We start from the raw sequence: 22,142 nt of genomic DNA on the forward strand, positions 1-22,142 counted from the left end.
CTCAGAATGTAGCACAGAAAGATCAAAGAGGGAAATATGAAAGAAATATTAACATTTGGAGGGTAGACTGAGAAGGTTCAGTATGTGTGTGTATGCACATCCACACACACACACACAAATGTACATATACGTATACATGAACTTACCAGGAAAGACTAGAGAGAATGTGGTAGAAACGATATTCAAAGAAATAATGGCTGAGAATTTTCCAGTTGATGAAAGACCTATATTCTCAGAGTAAAGAACCATCGCCGTAGAATTCCAAGCAGTGTCTCCCTTCTTCCACTTGTACACGTTGTTGTGAAACTACTGGACACGAAACAAAGAGAAACTTCTACAGGCAGTCTCAGGGAATAGATTACCTACTGAGGATCAGCAGGTAGACTTGACAGCCACTAACCCAATAACACAACAGTTGAGGCCAGCATTTAGTGAAATGTTCAGAGAAAATGCAGTCATGTGTCACTTAAAATGATGAGGATACATTCTGTGATATGTGTATTAGGCAGTTTTGTCATTGTGTGAACATCATGGAGTGTACTTATACAAACTTTGATGGTACAGCCTACTGCATGCGTAGGCTATTTAGTGTAACCTGTTGCTCTACTGTCAGATACATAGTATGTTGTTGGCCAAAGCATTAAGAGGCTCATGACTGTGACTTTAACCCAGAGTTCTCCAGCTAGTCAAACTATCATTCAAGAATGAGCATGAAATTATTTTGCACACGGAAATTGAGTTTTCCAGTCACATTCTATCACTTAAAGAACCCATAAGTTGTACTTTAGAAAGAACCCATAAGTTGTACTTTAGAAGTCAGAAGAAAGGAATGAATAATAAGCAATGTTGAGCAATCACATTGTTGAGCATATTGGAATCTTGAGTGAATGGAAAAATAAGAGTGATAATGTTGGATTTCAGTTTGCTATGCAAACTGAAACTTTCACATTTATTCAGTTTTTAAATCTGTTTTTTTTTTTTTTTTTTTTTTTTTTTTTTTTTTTTTTTGAAACGGAGTCTCGCTCTGTCGCCCAGGCTGGAGTGCAGTGGCCGGATCTCAGCTCACTGCAAGCTCCACCTCCCGGGTTTACGCCATTCTCCTGCCTCAGCCTCCCAAGTAGCTGGGACTACAGGTGCCCGCCACCTCGCCCGGCTAGTTTTTTGTATCTTTTAGTAGAGACGGGGTTTCACCATGTTAGCCAGGATGGTCTCGATCTCCTGCCCTCGTGATCCGCCCGTCTCGGCCTCCCAAAGTGCTGGGATTACAGGTTTGAGCCACCGCGCCCGGCCCAGTTTTTAAATCTTTATAATAATCATCGGAGGTGCTGGTTTTTAAACTTGAATGCATATTGGAATTACCTAGGGAGTTTTAAAAATTACTAAAGCCAATTAAAGATTCTGCTTTAATTGGTATGAGGTACAGCCTGGTCATTGGGTTTTTGTTTGTTTGTTTGAGACAGTCTTGCTCTGTTGCCCAGGCTGTAGTACAGTGGCACAATCTCAGCTCACTGCAACCTCTGCCTCATGGGTTCAAGTGATACTCCTTTCTCAGCCTCCTGAGTTGCTGGGACTACAGGTGCATGCCACCTTGCCCTACTAATTTTTGTGTTTTTTTAGTAGAGATAGGGTGTCACCATATTGGCCAGGCTGGTCTCGAACTCCTCACCTCGTGATCCACCCACCTTGGCCTCCCAAAGTTCTGGGATTACAGGTGTGAGCCATGGTGCCCGACTGGTCATTGGGATTTTTACATTCTTCCCAGATAGTTTAATGCACAGCAGTGTTTAAGAGCTACTGCTCTTAGGGACTTGGCCAAGTAATACTGAACCTTAGAGAGGTTGTGATTTGCTCAGGATCAGGTAGGTGTGTGGCAAAAAATCAGGTCCAGTTTCTTAAATGTTAAATTCTTTATTCTGAATGTTATTCTTTTAAAAGCTTGTAAAATTGACAGTCATGTCTTTGCTTAAAAGGAAATAAGACCATGAAGAAATGAGGTAAACTGAGTTTTGTTAAATTTGGGGAATATACTTTACTTTTAGAATTTTCGTTTTTAAAGAGAGATTGTGAAATCTATTTTTAAGGTTACCACAGATCCTTAAATTGAAGGCTGGCAGGCTACCATGTGGCAAGAAGTGGAGGTCTTGATTTGGTCCATTTCCTCTTTGAGTGTTTAAATATATTTTTATGCCTTGCTAAAAATGTTAGATAGATTTTGTCTAGCTTACTTATTGGGAAATAATATTAAATATTAAATTAATATTATTAATTAGCAAATATATTAGACTCTATTAAGAAATCATGCTTCCAGAAAAAACATTTCACTAATGACTCTTTCAAAGAATATTAATAATTATTATCAGAATATTTGTTTTGAGATTTTTATTTTATTCAATGTCTTGTATCAAGTTTGTTTTGCTTTTTAGCAGTTTAAGGAAAGTGGAGTATACTGAGTTTTTATTTTGCTGTTGAAAAAATTTTTTTCTGATTTTTGATGATGGAATCTCACATTACACTTGAATTAATTGTAAAACCTTTTCTTCCCTCCCTCCCTGGTTTTAGACCAACAGCAGCAGAACTGTTAAGGCACAAATTTTTCCAGAAAGCAAAGGTAGGAAATTCTAGCTTTTGATTATGTGTGTTATAGGATGCTCCTCAATTACTCAGATTATGTTCACTGCTTAGAAGTTGGATGATTATGTTTGGAAAAATGATGGTAAATAAAATAATTGTGGAAAGCAGTATGTATACAGCCTTTGATAATTAAGATGCTTGCTTCAGAATTTAGTCAATCCATTTTTAAATATTAGGGTAAACTGATCATAGGAATAATGATTATTAAATTTTACCATTATAAATATAATTTGTGAAAAATACCAAACTCTGATTTTAAGGTTTACTACTGAATTTGTAAACATCTCATTTCCCAAATATATCAAATAGTAGGATGTTACTGTAGTTGGAAATCTAGGACCATGATCTCAAAGAACATACAGTACAGCAAACTCTTCATAGACGATGGTTCATACAGTGTACTACATCTTAATTTTCTGTCTCAATTTATAAAATTGTGGTAGTAACGTACTAAAGGAACTTCAGAGTAAACAAATGGAAGTTTTTCTCATACTTCATTACAGAACAGTTACTATATCACATTTTGATTATGGTGAGCATTTTTGTGGGGTTTTTTTGGTACCTTTAAACTTATAAGAACAAAATACTTACTCTTCCTCTCCAGAATAAAGAATTTCTTCAAGAAAAAATATTGCAGAGAGCACCAACCATTTCTGAAAGAGCAAAAAAGGTAAATCGGAATTTAACTCACTTTTCCTGAAAAATTTACTTTATTTTTGCATTTTGAAAATATATTAAGTAATACATTGTTAATAGTATATGAGAATTACTGGTTTTCTTTCAATCCTATCTAAAACGTTCTTTGATACATTCATTCAGCAAATATCTTTGGTCTACTGTATGCCTTTGTATTACTCTGCTGTCTATTAGGATGAAAGGGAATGCTAGATAGTAATTGGTAAATTAATTCTAAACTCTTATTTGATAACTGTTTCTAGCTACCAGAATGAGTTGTGATTTTACATAGCATTTATAGCTTTGGGTATAAGTCACAGTACCCTTTTTGGAACTCCAAATTTTCTACTGCTTTTACAGAAAGACTGAAAGAACCTTATTATGTATATGTAATTTCTAAGAAGTTTGGTCATGATGTGAGCATGGAGAATGCTTTAATATCTCAGTTTGGGCAGAATATATTAATTTTCCTGTCCATGATACTTTTATGAACCTCTGTGAGAGCAGGGAGAAGAAAATCCTTTTCCCCCCTCTTACTTCTCTGCTCAAGCATACTCATCCAATGTGAAGGAAAAGAGGCTTCTGTTGATGATAGACTTGAAGAAGGTAAAGGTCGTATACCTTATATAATACAGTGGTAGGCCTGTCCAAGAAGTCAGAAGCGTTATGTCTAGCAGTGGCTTATTCTCTTCCATAGATCTCACTGCTTGGGAATTTTGATATTATTCTGAGAATTTAACAAAACAAAGAACCAGAAATGTATAGTAAATACTTAGAAATGATATTCTTAATAAGCACTGATAAAACAGTTAACTTGTCTCTATTTTAGAGATATATCTTTTTCAGTGGCTATAATCCATCGTTTCATGTCAGAATCACTTGGGGACTTAAAAAAAAAAAAAAAAAAAGGAAAGAAACATAGACAGTGTCATCCCAAACCAATTACAGTCATGTCTTTAGTGGGTGAGACCTGGAAGATTATTCTCATGGATAGTTACTAGGTTAAAAATTCACTTGGCTCATTCCTTCATTGTATGTCGCATCTTACTCAAGTGGCCTTTCCTCAGAATAATACTCTCTGATTACTAAAATAGTACCCTCCATGACTCTATCCCGTTACCCTACTTACCACCATCTGACATTTTACAGTCTTTCTGTACCATTAGAATAAAAGCTTAATGAGAACAGGGACTTTTTTCCATTGCTGTATCTTCAGTGTACCTAGAATAGTTCCTGACACACAGGATATTCTTAAATAATATGTATATATTTCTATACTTATTAAAAATATGGATAAAATTTCTGTGCTTATTCTTGTTTATAATAAATCCCATCTGAGATTCATGTTGATTTAGTATCTGAAATCTGATTAATTTAAGAAGAGTAGGTTGGGTGCAGTGGCTCACGCCTGTAATCCCAGCACTTTGGGACGCCAAGGCAGGTGGATCACTCGAGGCCAGGAGTTCGCGACCAGCCTGGCCAACATGGTGAAACCTCGTCTCTACTAAAAATACAAAACTTAGCTGGGCATGGTAGTACATGTCTGTAATTCCAGTTACTCGGGAGGCTGAGGCATAAGAATCGTTTGAATGCAGAAGAGGGAGGTTGCAGTGAGCTGAGATTGTGCCACTGTACTCCAGCCTGGGCGATAGAGCAAGACTCTGTCTCAAAAAAAAAAAAAAAAAAGAGTGAGCCTCATACCGGGGATATGATGACTCATGCTTGTATTCCCAGCACCTCTGGGAGGCTGAGGTGGGAGGATAGCTTGAACCCAGGAGTTGAAGGCCAGCCTGAGCAACATAGTGAGACCTCATATCTACAAAAAGAATTAAAAAATTAATGAGGTGTGGTGGCATACACCTTTGGTCCCGGCTATTCAGGATGTTGAGGTGGGAGGATCGCTTGAGCCTGGGAGGTTGAAGCCGTAATGAACTGTGATCATACCACTGCACTCCAGCCTGGGTGAATACCTCCTGCCAAAAAATATTTACTAAAAGAACTGTTAAGAGAATAAAAAGAGATCAGGCACAGTGGCTCATGCCTGTAATCCCAGCACTTTGGGAGGCTGAGGCGGATGAATTGCTTGAGCTCAGGAGTTCAAGACCAGCCTGGGCAACATGGCAGACCCTATCTCTACTAAAAATACAAAAATTAAAATTAGCCAGGCATGGCGGTGCGTGCCTGTGGTCCCAGCTACTCAGGAGGCTGAGGTGGGAGGATTGTTTGAGCCTGCAGGGCAGAGGTTGTAGTGAGCCAAGATCATGCCACTGCATTCCAGCCTGGGTGACAGAGTGAGACTCTGTCTCAAAAAGAAAAGAAAAAAGAGAATAAAAAGGAAAGGCATAAACCTCTAGTAAACAAAAAATGGGAGAAGTGAAAGCTGCAACCAAATTTTCAAAACTGTGATGCCCATAAATTAGTGGTAAGAGACTTGGCAAATCAGAGAACTATAATTGCTAAGCCAGTATTAAGAAAAGCTTGGAAGCTACCATATACAACAGAACCCCAGAAGGGAAGGGAATTAACAGTGCCGGGTACCTCCAGAAATGAGAGTGAAAGTAGGGCTAAAAACAGGAAGATTGGTTGAAAGTCTTAAGATAGAGTTAGACTCTGGTTTCCTTCCCCTACTCCATGCAGCACTCCAGGAGATGTGTGGAGGTTTATTCTGCAGAAGGGTAAAAGAAATGGTCTCTGAACTGAAGGACACCAGGCACAGTTAAAGATGGGAATAACTTACTGAAAAGGGCATTTAAGTAATTGTTTACACACTGAATATTAAGAATCTATATCACTTCATTCAACTCCCGGAACATAAACATTAAGGCTTATTACCCCCTAGGCAAGACATTGAAAAATCCTTATTTGATCAATCTGACTAGCCTAAGAGGAAAATCAAAAGTACTGACATGGGAGGTGGGAAATGCTCACCCACATCACTCTGCAGTGAAGCAAACTCCACCCACTTAAAAGCTCAGTGCTTCCAATCAGTGCTTTAGTTCTTTGTTCTTAAATATGAGCATAGATCTAGGATTACAGGATACCTGAGGAAAACCTCTTAATGAGAAAAATAGAGGACAAAATAAATAGAAGGAAAAAAAGAAACTTACAGGAGACAGACTATATAGGAAGATAATTTAAGTAAAATCATGACTGCCTTTAGAGATAAGAGTTTATATTTGCCAGGAGTGGTAGTCCACGCCTGTAAATCCCAACACGTTAGGAGGACAAGTCAGGAGGATCGCTTGAGCCCAGGAGTTCTAGACCATCCTGGGTAACAAGGCAAGACCAGACTCTACCAAAAAAAAAAAAAATAGCTTGGCGTGGTGGCATGTGCCTGTGGTTCCAGCTGCTCAGGAGGCTGAGGCAGGAGGATCGCTTGAACCTAAAAGGTAGAGGCTGCAGGGAGCCATGGTCGTGCCACTGCACTCCAGCCTGGGTGACAGAGCAAGACCTTGTCTCAAAAGAAAAAAAAAAAGTTTACATGCACAAAAAGTGAACATGATACTATTAAAGAAGCATTTGTGTCATGACAATTCAGTGAAGACTAAAGAATCATCTTCAAATGGCCTTGGTACAACTGAATATTCACATGCAGAAGAATGAAGTTGGGTCTTTTACTCTCATCCTACAAAAAATTAACTCAAAATGGATTGTCGACCTAAATATAAGAGCTAAAGTTATAATACTGTTGCAAGAAAATATAGCTATAAATCTTTGGGAATTTGAGCTAGGCAAAGCTTCCTTAGATATGACACCAAAAATACAAGCAATAAAAGGAAAAAGTAGGTAAATTGGTTTTATTAAAAGTTAAGACTTTTGTGCTTCAATAGACACTGGCAAGAAAGTGAAAAGACAACCTACAGAATGGGAATAAATATTTACAAATCATATATGTGATAAGGGACTTGTATCTAGAATATATAAAGAACTTTTGCAACTCAAAAATAAAAAGACAACACATTTTTAAAAATGAGCAAAGGATCTGAATAGAAACCTCTTGAAGATATATAAATGGCCAATAAACACATGAAAAGATACTCAGTGTTATTAGCCATCAGAGAAATGCAAATCAAAATAACAAAGAGATACCACTTCACACCCACTAGGATGGCTATAATCAAAAAGACAGTAACAACTGTTGGTAAAGATGTGGAGAGATTGGAACACTTCTGCACTGGTGATGGGAATGTGAAATGGTGCAGCCACTTTGGAAAGCAGTCTGGCAGTTCCTCAGAAGCCTAAACAGAGTCACCATGTGACCCAGCTATTCTACTCCTAGGCACACGCCAGAGAATTGAAAACGTAAGTCCACACAAAAATGTGTACACTGCTCATAGCAGCATTATTGATAAAAACCAAAAAGTGTAAACAACCCACATGTTCATCAGCTGATTATTAAATTTATTAAATGTGGTATATTCATACAGTAGAATATTATTTGACAATAAAAAGGAATGAAGTACTGATACATGCTACAGCGTGGATGACCCTTTCAAACATTATACTAGTTAAAAAAGTCCATCACAAAAGATCATACGTTGTATGATTCAGTTTATGTGAAATGTTGAAAACAGGCAAATATAAAGGAACAGTAGATTAGTGGTAACTTAGGACTGGGGGTTTTGGAGAGAAATGGGCAGTTACTGCTAAAGAGTATGGCATGTCTTGTGGGGAGTGATAAAAATGTTCTAAATTTGATGGTAGTGATGGTTGCACAACTTTGAATATACTAAAAATCATTGAACTGTATACGTTGAGTGGTTCAGTTGTATGGTGTATGAATTATAAGGGAGCTTTCAGAGAACCAGGACCAGTACCAACAAAAAGCTTTTGGAAATTGAAAACATAGAAGAAATGAAAAATTCAATACAAAGGTTGAGGAAATTTCCCAGAAAAGAGTTCAAAAGGCCCAGATACAGAAAACAAAAAAGCTGAGAATATTAGAGGACCATTTGAGAAGGTTCAGCATTTGAGTAAAGAGAATTCCAGAAAAGGAGAACTGAGAAAAACAGAAGAAAGTAAATCATTGACAAAATAATTCAAGAAAAATGTCCAAAACTGGATGGTCATGAATTTCCAGATTGAAAGAGTCTTAAGTACTCAACACAATTAATAAAAATAGACTAATGCTAACACACATTACCATGATAAGTCAGAATACTGAAGGCAAAAAGAAGAATCTGTAGTCTTCCAGGGAGGGGGAAATGTCACAGACAGGATCAGGAGTCCTGATGACCTCAGTAGCACTTCTGGAAGCCAAATACAATGAGACAGTTTTCTTCAAAGGTATGAAAGAAAATAATTACTGATACAGCCTTTTCTTTTTTAACCAAACAATGAATGAAGTGTGAAGATGGAATCAAGATAAGTTCAGAAATGCATGACTTTAATATACATGCTAATAGTGGAGATGGTGCTTAAACTAAAAACAGAAGTCATGTGATCCAGGACGCACAATCCTCTGGCTGATGGTAGAATTTGATCTGAAGTAGGAGACGTGCTGTGAAACCAGTCTAGGATGGAACAGATCAGGAGGTTCTGGTGAGAGTCTTCTTCAAGAAGATGATACTGACAGAATACCCATTTGAATATGGTAAAAGGAGATATAAACAGCTGAGAGAGAGTAAATATGAACTACAGGGGAAATAGAAGTGGTAATACACAATAGGCTCAGGTCTGAATATGATACATATAATCATGTTATGTAAACACTGAATATTGACCTAACCAAAATTATAGTATATCTTGAGAAAAGAATAGAGAGTTCATAACAGAGTTAAATTTTCATCTTCTATTGTGGGAAGTCCCACAGTTAACTCTTGAAACCAAAAAATCAGTAAGTAATGATAGGAACACGTATTCGAGAGATGAATGTCCAGAAGGATAAGCTAAAATGAGTTGAAAGGGTTGCCAGTGGAGATGAAGCTGAAGGTTAGGAGGTTGCTGTTTTTCTTAATACAACATGCACAGCTCTAGTACTCTTGAAATCATAGGCAAGTATAGTTTTGACTTAACAAATTAAAAAGAAAAAGTAACAGATTTTAAATCTTGGGTTTATTCATTTTGAGCACCCAAAACCTTTTTTTTTTTTTTCCTTAAATGTCTCAGGACATTTAAAATCGGATTTTACCTGTGATTTTACATAGGAAGGATTTTGATGTTTGGGCTCAAGAGTATAGAAGTACAGTGGTTGTTACTAAAGACAGGTAGTAGAGCAGGTGATGGTTGGAGGATATGAATTTGTATGGGAACATTTATGGGGAAAATGATTATCTACTTAATGGATTGAAGTGATAGAAGAAGAGAGAAATATGGAGTTTCATACTTAGTAAGCATGAAACACCACCATAACCCACTTCTCTTTCTAATGAGCAGGTTCGGAGAGTACCAGGTTCCAGTGGCCGCCTCCATAAGACAGAGGATGGAGGCTGGGAGTGGAGTGATGATGAATTTGATGAAGAAAGTGAGGAAGGGAAAGCAGCAATTTCACAACTCAGGGTAAATTTTATTAAACTGTGTACTTTAGCTAGAACTTTGTGTGGTTCTTGTTCAGCTTAACCAGCTAAAATGTAAAGAATACAATTGTGACAGAATTACCTTGAACAGCTTATTAATAATAGGAGCCCAGTTAATTCTGCATGGAAAGTTGGACTTAGACATCTGTTTGAATATGATAATATTTAGAGTATATAAAAGTGACCCAAATCTAGAGATGAAAGCTACAAATGTCTGAGATGCAAAATACACTGGATAGGATTAATGGCCAATTAGACATTGCAGAAGAAAAGGTTAGTGAACTTGAAGGCCCAGTAATGGAAGCTTTTCCCCTGAAGTCTGTTATCCTTCTAAGGAGGAATGGTGTATCTCTTATTCAGTTTGTGCATCCTAGATATCTGTCGTGCACACGTATGTGTGTTTCCTAAAAACAGTGAAGACAAGAGTCTTCCTTTTGGTTCGTTTCATCACTCTTACCTGAAAGCACTGCCTCAGGTTGTCAGGACTCATTCCTAAGACTGGAAGTGCTTATAAGGAAATATAAATGTTTGAGAGTATTATACCTTTGACTGCTTAGGACTGTTTTTGTGGGATGAATACTGAGTATACTGGTATATCGCTTCCTGCTTTTAAGATCTGCTTTTAGGATCAGAAAGCACTTACGACTCTCTGTTGATCAACCCTGAATATTTGTTGACCTTGTTTATCTAATGAGTCTTTGAGTCTAGTCCTTTTGCAGAGCTAAGTTTGTAAAGGCCTTTCCAATGGAAGTTGGCACGAATCTATTAAGCTCTAAGCTTGGAAACACTGTTTAGAAGATAAATGCAAATATTGTTTACATACAATTGTCAGTTTGATGTTTCTTTATAAATGTGAGACTATGGCATCCTTCCTTTTTCACATGACTCGTCTCTGAATTGATACTGTCATGTATTGTTATATTAAAGCTACCAGAGGAAGCTAAAGCTGCATGAATTTTGTAGTTCTCTAGCTTCCTGTGAAAGGGATGATGATGCTATTTTTCTTCTGACTAACAAATATTTGGAGATATACATTATAGCTTTTCAGTATCTAATTATTACTATCTAGCTATCTATAGATAAATTTGGTAGTTCTGAAATAGTTATAGTAGCTTTCTTATAACCCTAATACATTGGTATCTAAACAACACAGAAACTTACCTACTTTGGCCACAGAATAAGTAGTTTTCTGTCCAGTATTTTTCATGTTATCTTTATAGCATTTTTGAGACCATGAATTCTTTTTAAGAACATGAATCTTTTAAAACTAAATTGAACTATGTTAAGAAAAGAATATACCATGACCAAACGGGATAGGGTGCAATGATGGTTCAGTATTAGGAAATCTCATAATATTGATAGATCTAAGGAGAAAAATCATATTTTTATTTTCATAGATTCTGAAAAAGGCTTTGACAAAATTCTTCCATATTCATAATGCTCTTATGTAGATCCAGATTTCCATATTTATATTATTTTCCTTATGCCTGAAAAACTTTCCTTAATATTTTTTGTGTTGTAAGTCTTTTGGTGGTGATTTCTTTAAGATTTTATGTCTGAAAATGTCTTTATTTTGAGAAGGTATGTTTTCAGGGTATAGAATTCCATGTTGACAGGTTTTTTTCTTTCAGCATTTTAAAGATGTTTCTTCACCATCTTCTTGCTTGCATCTTTCCACTGAGAAATTTTGTGACATTCTTATTCTTGTTCCTTTATAAGTAACATGTCTTTTTTCCCTAGCTGCTTTTAAGATTTCGTCTTTACAAATGGTTTTGGAAAATTTGATTGTGATATGCCTAGGTATATTTTTCATGTTTCTTGTGCTTGGGTTTTGTTGAGCTTGGATCTTTGGGTTTATAGGTTTTTATCAAGTTTGGAAATTTTTCAGCCATTATATTTTCAAACTTTTTTTTCTGTCCCCCAGTAACATATATATTAGGCAGCTCGAAGTTGTCTCACAGGCCACTGTTTCTCTTAATTTTTTTTAATTCTTTTTTTCTGTCTATTTTGTGTAGTTTTTATGCTAGCTTTCAAATTTATTCATCTTCTGCAATATCTAATCTTCTGCTAATCCCATCCAGTTCCTGTTTCATCTCAGGCATTGTAGTAGTCTAGAAGTTTAATTTTTTTTCCCATCTTCTATGTCTCTACTTAACTTTTTGGAGATATGTAATACAGTTATGATAACTTTTAACATCCTTCTCTTCTAATTCTAATATCCATGTCAATTCTGAATTGGTTTTGTGTGGTTAATTATTCTCTTCATTATGGCTTGAGGAGTGTTTTCCTGCCTCTTCATATCTAGTAATCTGATTAGATGCCAAACATTGTAATTTTCACCTTATTGCTTTGCTGACAATTTTGTATTTCTGTAAGTCTTCTTGAGCTTTGTTCTGGGATACATTAAAGTTAGTTGGAAATAGTTTAATGCTTTTAGATCTTGCTTTTATGATTTGTTAGTTGGGTCTGGAGTAGTGTTCAGCCTACAGCCATTTATTCCCCACTACTGAGATAAGACCTTTTTGAGAACACTACCCAATCCCCTGTGAGTTATTAGTTTTTCCAGTTGGACTGGTGGAAATAGGCACTGTTCCTGGCTCTGTGTGAGTGCTGTGCACTCTTCTCTCTCATCATTTTTGATGTTTTCCCCCCTATTCTCAGGCATTTGCTCACATGCATTCGTTGATAAGTATTCTGTCAAACATTCGAAAGTGACCCTCTGCAACTTTGTAGGGTTCACTCTCCCTCTAGCTTTCTCCTTCCTTGTACTGTTTTATCAACTTAATCTGCCTTAGTCTCCCAGACTGTTAGCTCTGTTTCCTCAAGTCAGGCAGTTCCTTGGATTTCATCTAGGTTCCATCTCCCTATGCCACAGCTTGGAAGCTTTCAAGGCAGTATATAGGGACAAGGCCCACCATTTTTTCCCCTGTCTTTCAGGGATCACTGTTTTTCCTTGACAAATGCCCAATGTCTTGAAAATTTTTGTTTCATATATTTTGTCTTTTTTGCAGAGGTGGGGTTGTTTCAGACAGAAAGATAAATCTGGTCCCTGTTTATTCATCATGGCCTGAAGTGGAAGTCTATAGTTATATTTTAAGTGAATATGTAACTGTACTGAAGGGGAATATAAAAAGAAAGAATCCAAGTAACCTATGAATATAGTATTTGACCATGTGTTCTCAGGTGGAGTTGATGGGGGAAAGAGAAAACTTAAGATAAACCTTGATCTCCTTTTATTAGGATTATTTTTCATAGTTGCATATGCAGAGCAGTTCAGAAACTCTTGTAGATGTAGGATTGAGGAAATAAGTAAATGTCTCAATGTTCTTGGGAACCAGGATTCTCACTATAGAAGAAGATACACGCAGGTACGGAGCAGGGCAAGGTAAGAAAGAATCTGGTGGGAATGGGTTTGAATTGGAGACATTGATGTGAATTCAAGCTTTGTAAAGTATGTGTGTGTGTGAATATATGTGTGCACGTGTATGTATATACATATGTCTATACTTGCATATATTTCTCAGCTTTGTCTACTGAACGACCCAGAAGCAAAGAAACCCCAATAATGACATGCCTTGTATCCAGATAATGGTCTCTAATACCATTCCCCACTAAAGGAAACCAGGGCTCCTTTGAGAATGGTTGATTCTAGGGCTTGGGCAGGGAAAATGTAAGAGGAATCTTGAATATTATCTTCTTTTGCCAGAAGGAAAAGATACTCCAAAAAAAAAAAAAAAAAAAACATAAGGACACAAGCGCCAGCTCGGAGTTACTCCTACTGGTGAAATCTGGGACAATTTAACCACCAAAATAAAGTGCAATAATTAATTATAAATAATTTAGAAAATAGGTATCTTTGAGTCTATACCAATAGCAAATAGATAAACAAATGGGGGAAAAGGAATGGTTCTTCATTACAGTAGACTACCAAGTGCTGACCAGTAAATATGGATGAGTGTTGGAGATGGAAAATCATCATTTTACAATCATTGTTGTAAGGATAGGACTAGGTAGGAATCATCAATGAAGCTAAATATAGGGGGAAGTTTTGATAAGCAGGATATTTTCAAGGTCTTAAAGTGTGTCCCCACATATTACCTATTCACCACAAGGGGAAAAAATAGGGTTTTTTTATACTGGAGAAGTAGGAAAATTCCTTGACCAGGTGATTAAAATTAACATCACCAAACGAGGGGCAGATGAACATGTAATACAGTAAGAAGGACACATCAGTATGTAGAATTCCAAGTGGGAATTCGTGTAAATATAATAATAAGGAAACATCAGATAAACCCCAAGTGAAGGACGTATATTAAAATAAAGTATGTGGTGGGAGTGGAGGGACTGTATTTTCCAAAAATGTTGATGTTCCAGATTTTAAAAATCTAAGAAACGTGAAAACTACCTGCAATACATGATCCTAGACTGTATCCCATACTGGAGGAAAAACAAAAGGCTACAAAGTACATTAGTGTCAACTGACATTTACACTATAAATTAGATAAAAGTATTATATCATGTTAAATTTAATGAGAACTATAGTGTGAAGTTATATAAGAAAACATCTCATTCTTAGGAAATGTACACTCTGTATTAAGTGGTAAACAGCCATGATATATGCAACTTATTCTCAAATGGTATAGGAAAAATATATTTAGAAAGAAAGAGAAAGTGAGCACCCAAATGATAAAGCAGATAAGGGGAAAAAAGGTTAATAATAAATGAATTGGGGTAAAGGGTATACTTATGTTCTTGTATTGTTATTCTAGCACCTTTTTTGTTAAGTTTGAAATTATTTACACAAGTTTTTTTTCTTGTAGTCTGGATGAATTCAGTATTTACAAAGTTGTTTTTTTTTTTTTTTTAAAAAAAAACCTTTTGGGTTGGCCACTTACTTGGTATGCTACATTAGCTATTACCTGAACTTTGATTACTCCTTAATGAAATGGTGATAAAAGTGTAAAAAAAACCATCAGTTGATCTTTGACATATTCTGACTAAGTCCATTGTTGGCAGAATTTACCATAAATTGTTATTTGTTTAGAGGTAAGTTTTTTGGTAAACCACAGTGCCTGTATCCAGAATTACTGCTGACTTTTATTATTTTACCAAATAAACAGCTTAAATTTTCATATGGCGGATTATAATTGGTCATTTCCTAATAAATGTGGTTTACATCAGATATTTGAGACCTCACCTCAAGTATCGTTTTATTTCCACTGCCTTTATTTTTGCTAGTGGTCCATGCTTTATTTTTGGACCACCCATGTTTCTTTACATACCAGATTCCTGAATATTCGACACCAAGAGTAAGGGTAGTAGACTCTTGACATGCAGCTTTCAGATCAATTTTGGCTCAAGAGTTTTCTCCATTAAAGCCTGTAAACAGAATTACTCTTTGAGAATGTATTAGATAATTAGCTTAAAAGTTTAGGTTTGGTCTGGGATCTTATATACATAATATGTTCACCATTAGTAGAAAGATTTTACTTTGGAGAATGTGACAGTCCCATTATGTATGCTTATAAAGCTTACAATTTTAAAATACAGAATTTTAAAATTGATAAGTACATTGATGTATTTGTTACAGGCTACCTGGGCAAAAATACAATACTATCATGACAGTTATTTTTTCCAGAAAACTTTCAGTAGACCTGCTGGTGAGTTAATATATGGATCAGAATTAAATGGAGTTGACTTGCATTTAACATCACTTGCAGTTTGGGACTGACTACAAGTAACCTGAGTTGTGAGTTAACAACCATCCTTTTTGTATTTCTTTTAGTCTCCCCGAGTGAAAGAATCAATATCAAATTCTGAGGTAAGTAATTGTGATTATTGAATCCTTGTTAAAGTATATGTGCTTTTATTTTGGTTTCAATTTTAAGCACTTTTTTTTGTGCATATGTGTGCTTAAATGGGAATGCAACTTTATACCAATCAAATTTTAAAAGTTAGCCTAAGGGCTCAGAATGTTCTTCCTTGCTTTCTTGATTTTGTGAATTTTTTATTTTTATTTTTGACTTGGGCTACTTGAAATGAAAAGTTATTTATTTATTTTTTTGAGACAGGGTCTCACTCTGTCACCCATGCTAGAGTGCAGTGGCGCGATCACGGCTCACTTTCAGCCTTGACCTCCTGGGGCTCAAGTGATCCTCCCACCTCAGCCTCCTGGATAGCTGGAACCACAGGCACACACCACCATGCCTGTTTTTTGTAGAGATGGGGTCTCACCATGTTGCCCAGGCTGGTCTCAAGCTCCTGGGCTCAGGCAATCTCCCTGCCTTGGCCTCCCAAAGTGCTGGAATTACAGGCATGTGCCACTGTGCCCTGCTAAAAAGTAGTGTTTTTTTGCATTAATTTGTTTGTGAATTTGTCATATGCCACCTGTCCTTTTTGAATTTTTTTCTTTCAGCCGCTTCTCTTGTGAAATAAATTTTATTTTCTGTGGTTACTGCGTCAGTATGATAGGAAATCCTGTTAAGCAGATTCTTATTGGGCTGGTTTCCCTGTTCTCATTACCGGAGGAAAACAATCATTTCTATGATCTATTCTGTCATACAGTCTTACTTCTGGCGACATCTTCATTCTGAGCTCAGTATTTGGTTTAAACACATCTCTTGCTCTTAAACCAATTCTATTTTTTCCTCTTTGCTAAAAAGTAACCTTTTTTTTCATTTATTTTGTATATAAAGTACATTTCTGTATGTGATTATGTACATTTGTTTACATAGAACTGTATTAAGAGTAAAAACAAATTACTTCTTTCACATATTAACAGGCCGATATCTGTCAACTTATATTAGAACTGTTGTTCACTTATATGTGTGGCTCCTCTTCTTGGTAAGGGAATTGCGTTTTCCTGTCCCTTGAAATTACATATGGCCATGTCAGTTACTCTGGCCAGTGACATGTTAGCAGAAGTAAGAACCACTCATGATTCCCTTTGTCTCCTTACTCCTGCTACTATGACCTGTATTCCTGAGTGAGGATGATACCGAGCTTGTTAGCCCCTGCTGGCGAGAGATAGACTTGAAGTGTGTCCAAGAAACAACTTTTGTTGTTTTAATCCACTGACACTTCAGGATTATTTGTTACTTCTAACTTAACCTATGTTGACTAATACTTGATTTCTCAGAAATTGAATGAGAGGCTATTTTACAGATTATCTAGTTTTTATTTTTAGTCTTCTCCTTGTTCCTTTGCCTAAGTATCTCCACATGAACTCTTGCATACTCATATTCTCATGCTCATTACTTTGTTTTTACATTTGTGATAAAATTCACATAACGTAAAATTTACCATCCTAATCATTTTCAAGTATATAGTCCAGTGGTATTAAATATATTCACACTGTAGTACAACCATCACCACCATCCATCTTCAGAACTATTTTATCTTCCCAAACTAAAACTCTGTGGCTGTTAAACAGTAACTGCATTCTCCCCAGTCACTGGCAACCACCATTCTATTTTCTGTCTATGAATTTGCCTACTCTAGGTACCTCATATAAGTGGAATTATACAGTATTTGTCATTTTGTGACCAGTCTATTTCACTTAGCATAATGTTCTGAAGTTCATCAGTGTTGTAGCATATGTCAGAATGTCTTTACTTTTTAAGGGTCGATAATATTCCATTGTGTGTGTGTGTGTGTGTGTGTGTGTGTGTGTACACGTACCACATTTTATTCATCTGTTAGTGGACACTTGGTTTGCTTCTGCCTTTTAGCTGTGGTCCATCATGCCATTGTCAACATAGGTGTACAAGTGTCTCTTTGAGACCCTGCTTTCAATTCTTTGGGGTGTATACCTAGAAGTGGAATTGCTGGGTATATGGTACTTCTATTTGTAATTTTTTGAAGGACCATCATACTGTTTTCCATAGAGGCTGCACCATTTTACGTGCTCATCAACAAGGGTTCCAATTCCTGTGCATTCTCTCATTACTTTTAAAAATATATCCTTTCCATCTTTACTACAGATAAATGTAAGTACATACAATTTGGAAGCTAAATAGTCTTTTGAAATAGCATTAATAATTAACATTTTCAAAAGTACTCTTAAAGGCCTACTTTTCTATAAAAATCTAGAACCAATGAGTAACTTACGACTTCTTATGTATGAAGTTAAATGAACACAAAATTTTATTCCTTGTCTCCTTGATTTTGCTTATATAATATCACCTATTCGACCTCTATTACTACTCTTGGAATTTTTTTCTCTTTCAACTTTACATTTTGGCTATTGCATCGTTTTTCCCCCAACTAACTGCATAATTTTGAATATGTTTAACTTGTTTTTATACTCAGAGTCAGTCATTTCCCCCCAAACTACATAATTAAAATTTATGAACTATTTCAGACATATAGAATGACATATATAAAATATATTTTTTTAGTTTTAAAGCATCACATTCACTTTTAAAATGCATTTCAGATATGTTAAGGAATTATTGGTTGATTGTCTTTGTAAGAAATATAAAGTCCCCATGCATGGAAAAATATAGCTTCTATAATTTTGTATTACATATTTAAATCTGTATTTTGGAGGTGCTGTTTTGCTGGGCAAAGGAATGGAATAGATTTTGTTAAAAATACATATAATGCAAAGTGAAAGACGACAGATAAAAAAGACTATATATTATCCGATTCCATTTTATGAAGTACCCAGAAGAGCAAATTTATAGAAATTAGGCCGGGCGCGGTGGCTCACGCCTGTAATCCCAGCACTTTGGGAGGCCGAGGCGGGCGGATCACAAGGTCAGGAGATCGAGACCACGGTGAAACCCCGTCTCTACTAAAAATACAAAAAATTAGCCGGGCGCGGTGGCGGGCGCCTGTAGTCCCAGCTACTCAGGAGGCTGAGGCAGGAGAATGGCGTAAACCCAGGAGGCGGAGCTTGCAGTGAGCCGAGATCGCGCCACTGCACTCCAGCCTGGGCGACAGAGCGAGACTCCGTCTCAAAAAACAAAAACAAAAACAAACAAAAAAAAAAGAATTAGATCATTTGTTGCCTATAGCCGGGTGTGGAAACGGTAACTAACTGTAGACACGAGAGGGCTTTTTGGGGGTGATGGAAGTGTTCTAAAATGATTGTGGTGATGGTTGCACAATTCTATGTATTGTACAAAAATCGCTAAATTGTATAGTTACAGTGGATAAATGTAGAGGAATATAAATTATACCTCACAGAGTTGTTAAAAGTTTAAAAGCCTAAAAATATTTGACTTCCATTTGGAATAGATGTATTCGGAGTAGACACAAAACCTGTACACTACCCAGAAACTACTTTGAAAATATCACCCTGAAAGGCTGCACTTGCTGTCAGCAGACCTGCCTCCCTTTCCACACAACTTAAGAAGCACTGTATGTGTGTTTTTGTTATAGCTTTTTCCAACAACTGATCCTGTGGGTACTTTGCTCCAAGTTCCAGAACAGATCTCCGCTCATCTACCTCAGCCAGCTGGGCAGATGCCTACACAGCCAACTCAAGTCTCTCTCCCACCCACCGCAGAGCCAGCAAAAACAGCACAGGTGAAGCCGGGGATATGCTTTCATGGTCATTCCTTTGGGTAGATGAAAAGAGCAGATACTAATATGGAACACAACGTAATGTAATCAGGTTAATGTCTTGGTAGATTTTGAAACAAGTTAGAAATTCTGTCTTCACATTTTTAAGCATGTACAGGTAAGAGAATTTTACAAGGATCACATGCAGGTTTTTACGCAACAGAATAAGTTAATGATGGAAATATTTCAAACATCAAAAATTTTGGGCTAATTTCTTGTCAGCTTTGTATTAGATAATTATTACATTTAACTTCAGAATGCAGTTCATGAAGTTCAACAGAGACTAGGAGAATCGATGGCTGTACTATTTTTGTTGTTCACTCAGGCTTATACTTTTTATTAATACTCTGTTATCTATGGTTTTTCTCTATTACTCTTTTTAAGTTATTTGTCAATTTTGTGAGGGTTGGTTTGTTAAGTCTGGGTGTTATAATCTGTAAACTCATTTATCCAGGTGCACACAAACTTTATCAAATCATACTTCATTAAGAGCAGCCAAGTGAATGAAGGCCCTGCAGTGGGCTACTACATGCTGTGTAACTCCTACTCTCCCTTCAATAAACCTCAGACACTGCATACAACATGTGGTCCCTATGGTACATGGTTAAAGTAAGACTTTCAGCATCCATTCATTTATTAAATATTATAAGTGCCATTTTCTTGTCTAAAGTTTTAGATGAAAAGAAACAGAAATTAACAGTCTGATTTTTTTTTTCTTTTGCACCCCAGTAGATCATCTTGTGTTCTGCCTTTGGAGATCACTGTTTTGAGCATTTCCAATTAGTCATGGCACTTACTTCGTTTAACTTTTTCATCCCTCAAGCTTTCCATCTCTGTCCTGCATATGGGAAAAGATACAGTTGTCTTAGGAAAACTGATGGAAAAATTAGATTCATTTTATAAACAACTTAAATTGAATTCATGTCCTCCCATAAGCAAGCGATAGCTGTACAATTTTCAGAGAGGATTAGTTTAGCCGTAAAAAGATGGAACCTATGTATGGGTTGGATGGATTCCTGAAGGGCTGCTGGTTCAGGCTCTACCTTTTGTATTGCCATATGGTGCACTGGCAGATTTTTTAAAAATGAGAAACGTAGCTTCATGTTTTTCAGTCTTGTAGAGGGGAACAGGGGTCTCAGAAATATAGAATGTAAATGTGGCTATATGTGAAATTTCATCTGGGCTTGAGAATTGTCTTTCTCATTGTGTTGGACTTAAACTGACATTCAGCTTTTGTTGCTGCCTTGGAGTGCATGTCCTCCTCCAGCAGGGAATGCCCTGGGGATTAGTACAACCTTAGCTGCAGATGAAGAAAATTGCTGCCAAGTACATGATTCCTCTGCCAATGACCATTAGTCACCTCCCCACTTAATGTTTCAGGCAATGACTGTATACCTTTCAATGCTTTTTAGGCTTTGTCTTCAGGATCAGGTTCACAAGAAACCAAGATCCCAATTAGTCTAGTACTAAGATTAAGGTAAGTAGACATTTTTTGTTTTGTTTTGTTTTGTTTTCTGAATACTCTGCATGTGCTGTAATAGTCTGTGCCTGAGAGTAACTGGATAGGATTGTATGTTCTCCAGCATGAAGCTCTGTTTGCTTCACGGTGTATTATTTTCCTCAGAAATAATAGCAACAGTGTGAGGACCTGGATGTCAACGGTGTTGTGACTAACTGATGCACATGTTCTCTTAGTTGTTTCTATGCTAATTGATGATGAGTTTGTGTATTTGCAGTGTAGCTAGTTTGGGTTAGGAAGTGTAGCCTGTAATTGAGGAACAGTTTTTAGGGGAGCAGCACTAACTGGCTTATCTGAAGATCAGTCTTATAATTGTGACCAGGTAAGCACCATGGACTCTGAGATCAACTAACCCAAGTGGGGAGGACTTTTTGATTGTGATAGGTCAAATAAAGGCCTTGTTTTTAGAAGATTAAAAGGAAACTTCTAAATGTTTTTGTAGTCTGTTTCTGTTTTGCAGCCAGTACCCTAAATTGGTGGTTCTTGGTGGGAACATATAGAGAGGTCCTGACAGATTGTTTAGCAGGAAGTACCGTAGGTAGCAATCTGTTCATTTTAACTCCCTGCCCCCCGCCCCCACCTCCCCCACCGCTACCACTGCTGGATTCAAATTCCAGAGCTTTCTTGTCAGAATAACTATGGCTGTTGTATTGCTCTAGTTAGGTCTCTTTCTACTCATAAATGCCTTTGAGAAAAAATTAGTATTAAAGTATCACTTGAGGCAACTCAGGTCCTTTAAAACTAACATTTTTTTAAAAAGAGTTCCACTGCATTACCATTAACTCATTCCCCTTGCACGTATGAATTCCTAGTCATCTTTCGGTAAGGTCATAATTGGAGATAGAGGCAGCAAGAGCAATTTAAGAGAATGTGGTAAGGAGAATCTCATTGCTCCCTGCTACTAGGAGCAATGCATTTATGCCATAAATGTGAAAAGCAGATTTGGTTACCTTTCCTTTACAGAAGCCTACTCAGTATACCTGGTCTCATCTCAAAAATTCTGAATTACTAGGATGTCTTGACAACCTCATGCTGTTTTAATTCTACATAAAGAATAACACTTTAAGAAAATTATTGTGAAATGTATTAAGCACAGACTATGTATAGCACTCTTTGGTACTGTGGAAAGATGGATACTGAGAAAAGAGAAAATTAAATGACTCCCTTAATAATCAAGTCTAGGTTGGAAGTTGATTTGAACTATGTACTTACACAGCTAAAAGCAAATTTCA

General features: G+C 36.6%; 1 protein-coding gene across 2 annotated transcripts in view; it reads left to right on the forward strand.

Annotated features, from left to right (window-relative positions):
• The window catches only part of OXSR1 (oxidative stress responsive kinase 1), a 94,784-nt gene that overhangs the window by 66,036 nt on the left and 6,606 nt on the right, over positions 1-22,142 (forward strand). For both annotated transcript variants that reach the window (XM_074031693.1, XM_005546665.4), the window contains 6 exons: positions 2,560-2,608; positions 3,236-3,301; positions 9,682-9,804; positions 15,607-15,642; positions 19,209-19,355; positions 20,804-20,868. In XM_074031693.1, the coding sequence (XP_073887794.1) occupies positions 2,560-2,608; positions 3,236-3,301; positions 9,682-9,804; positions 15,607-15,642; positions 19,209-19,355; positions 20,804-20,868 (486 nt within the window). The remainder of the gene's footprint in view (positions 1-2,559; positions 2,609-3,235; positions 3,302-9,681; positions 9,805-15,606; positions 15,643-19,208; positions 19,356-20,803; positions 20,869-22,142) is intronic.

Source organism: Macaca fascicularis, chromosome 2 (genome assembly GCF_037993035.2).
Source record: "Macaca fascicularis isolate 582-1 chromosome 2, T2T-MFA8v1.1".
Classification (NCBI taxonomy): Eukaryota; Metazoa; Chordata; class Mammalia; order Primates; family Cercopithecidae; genus Macaca; species Macaca fascicularis.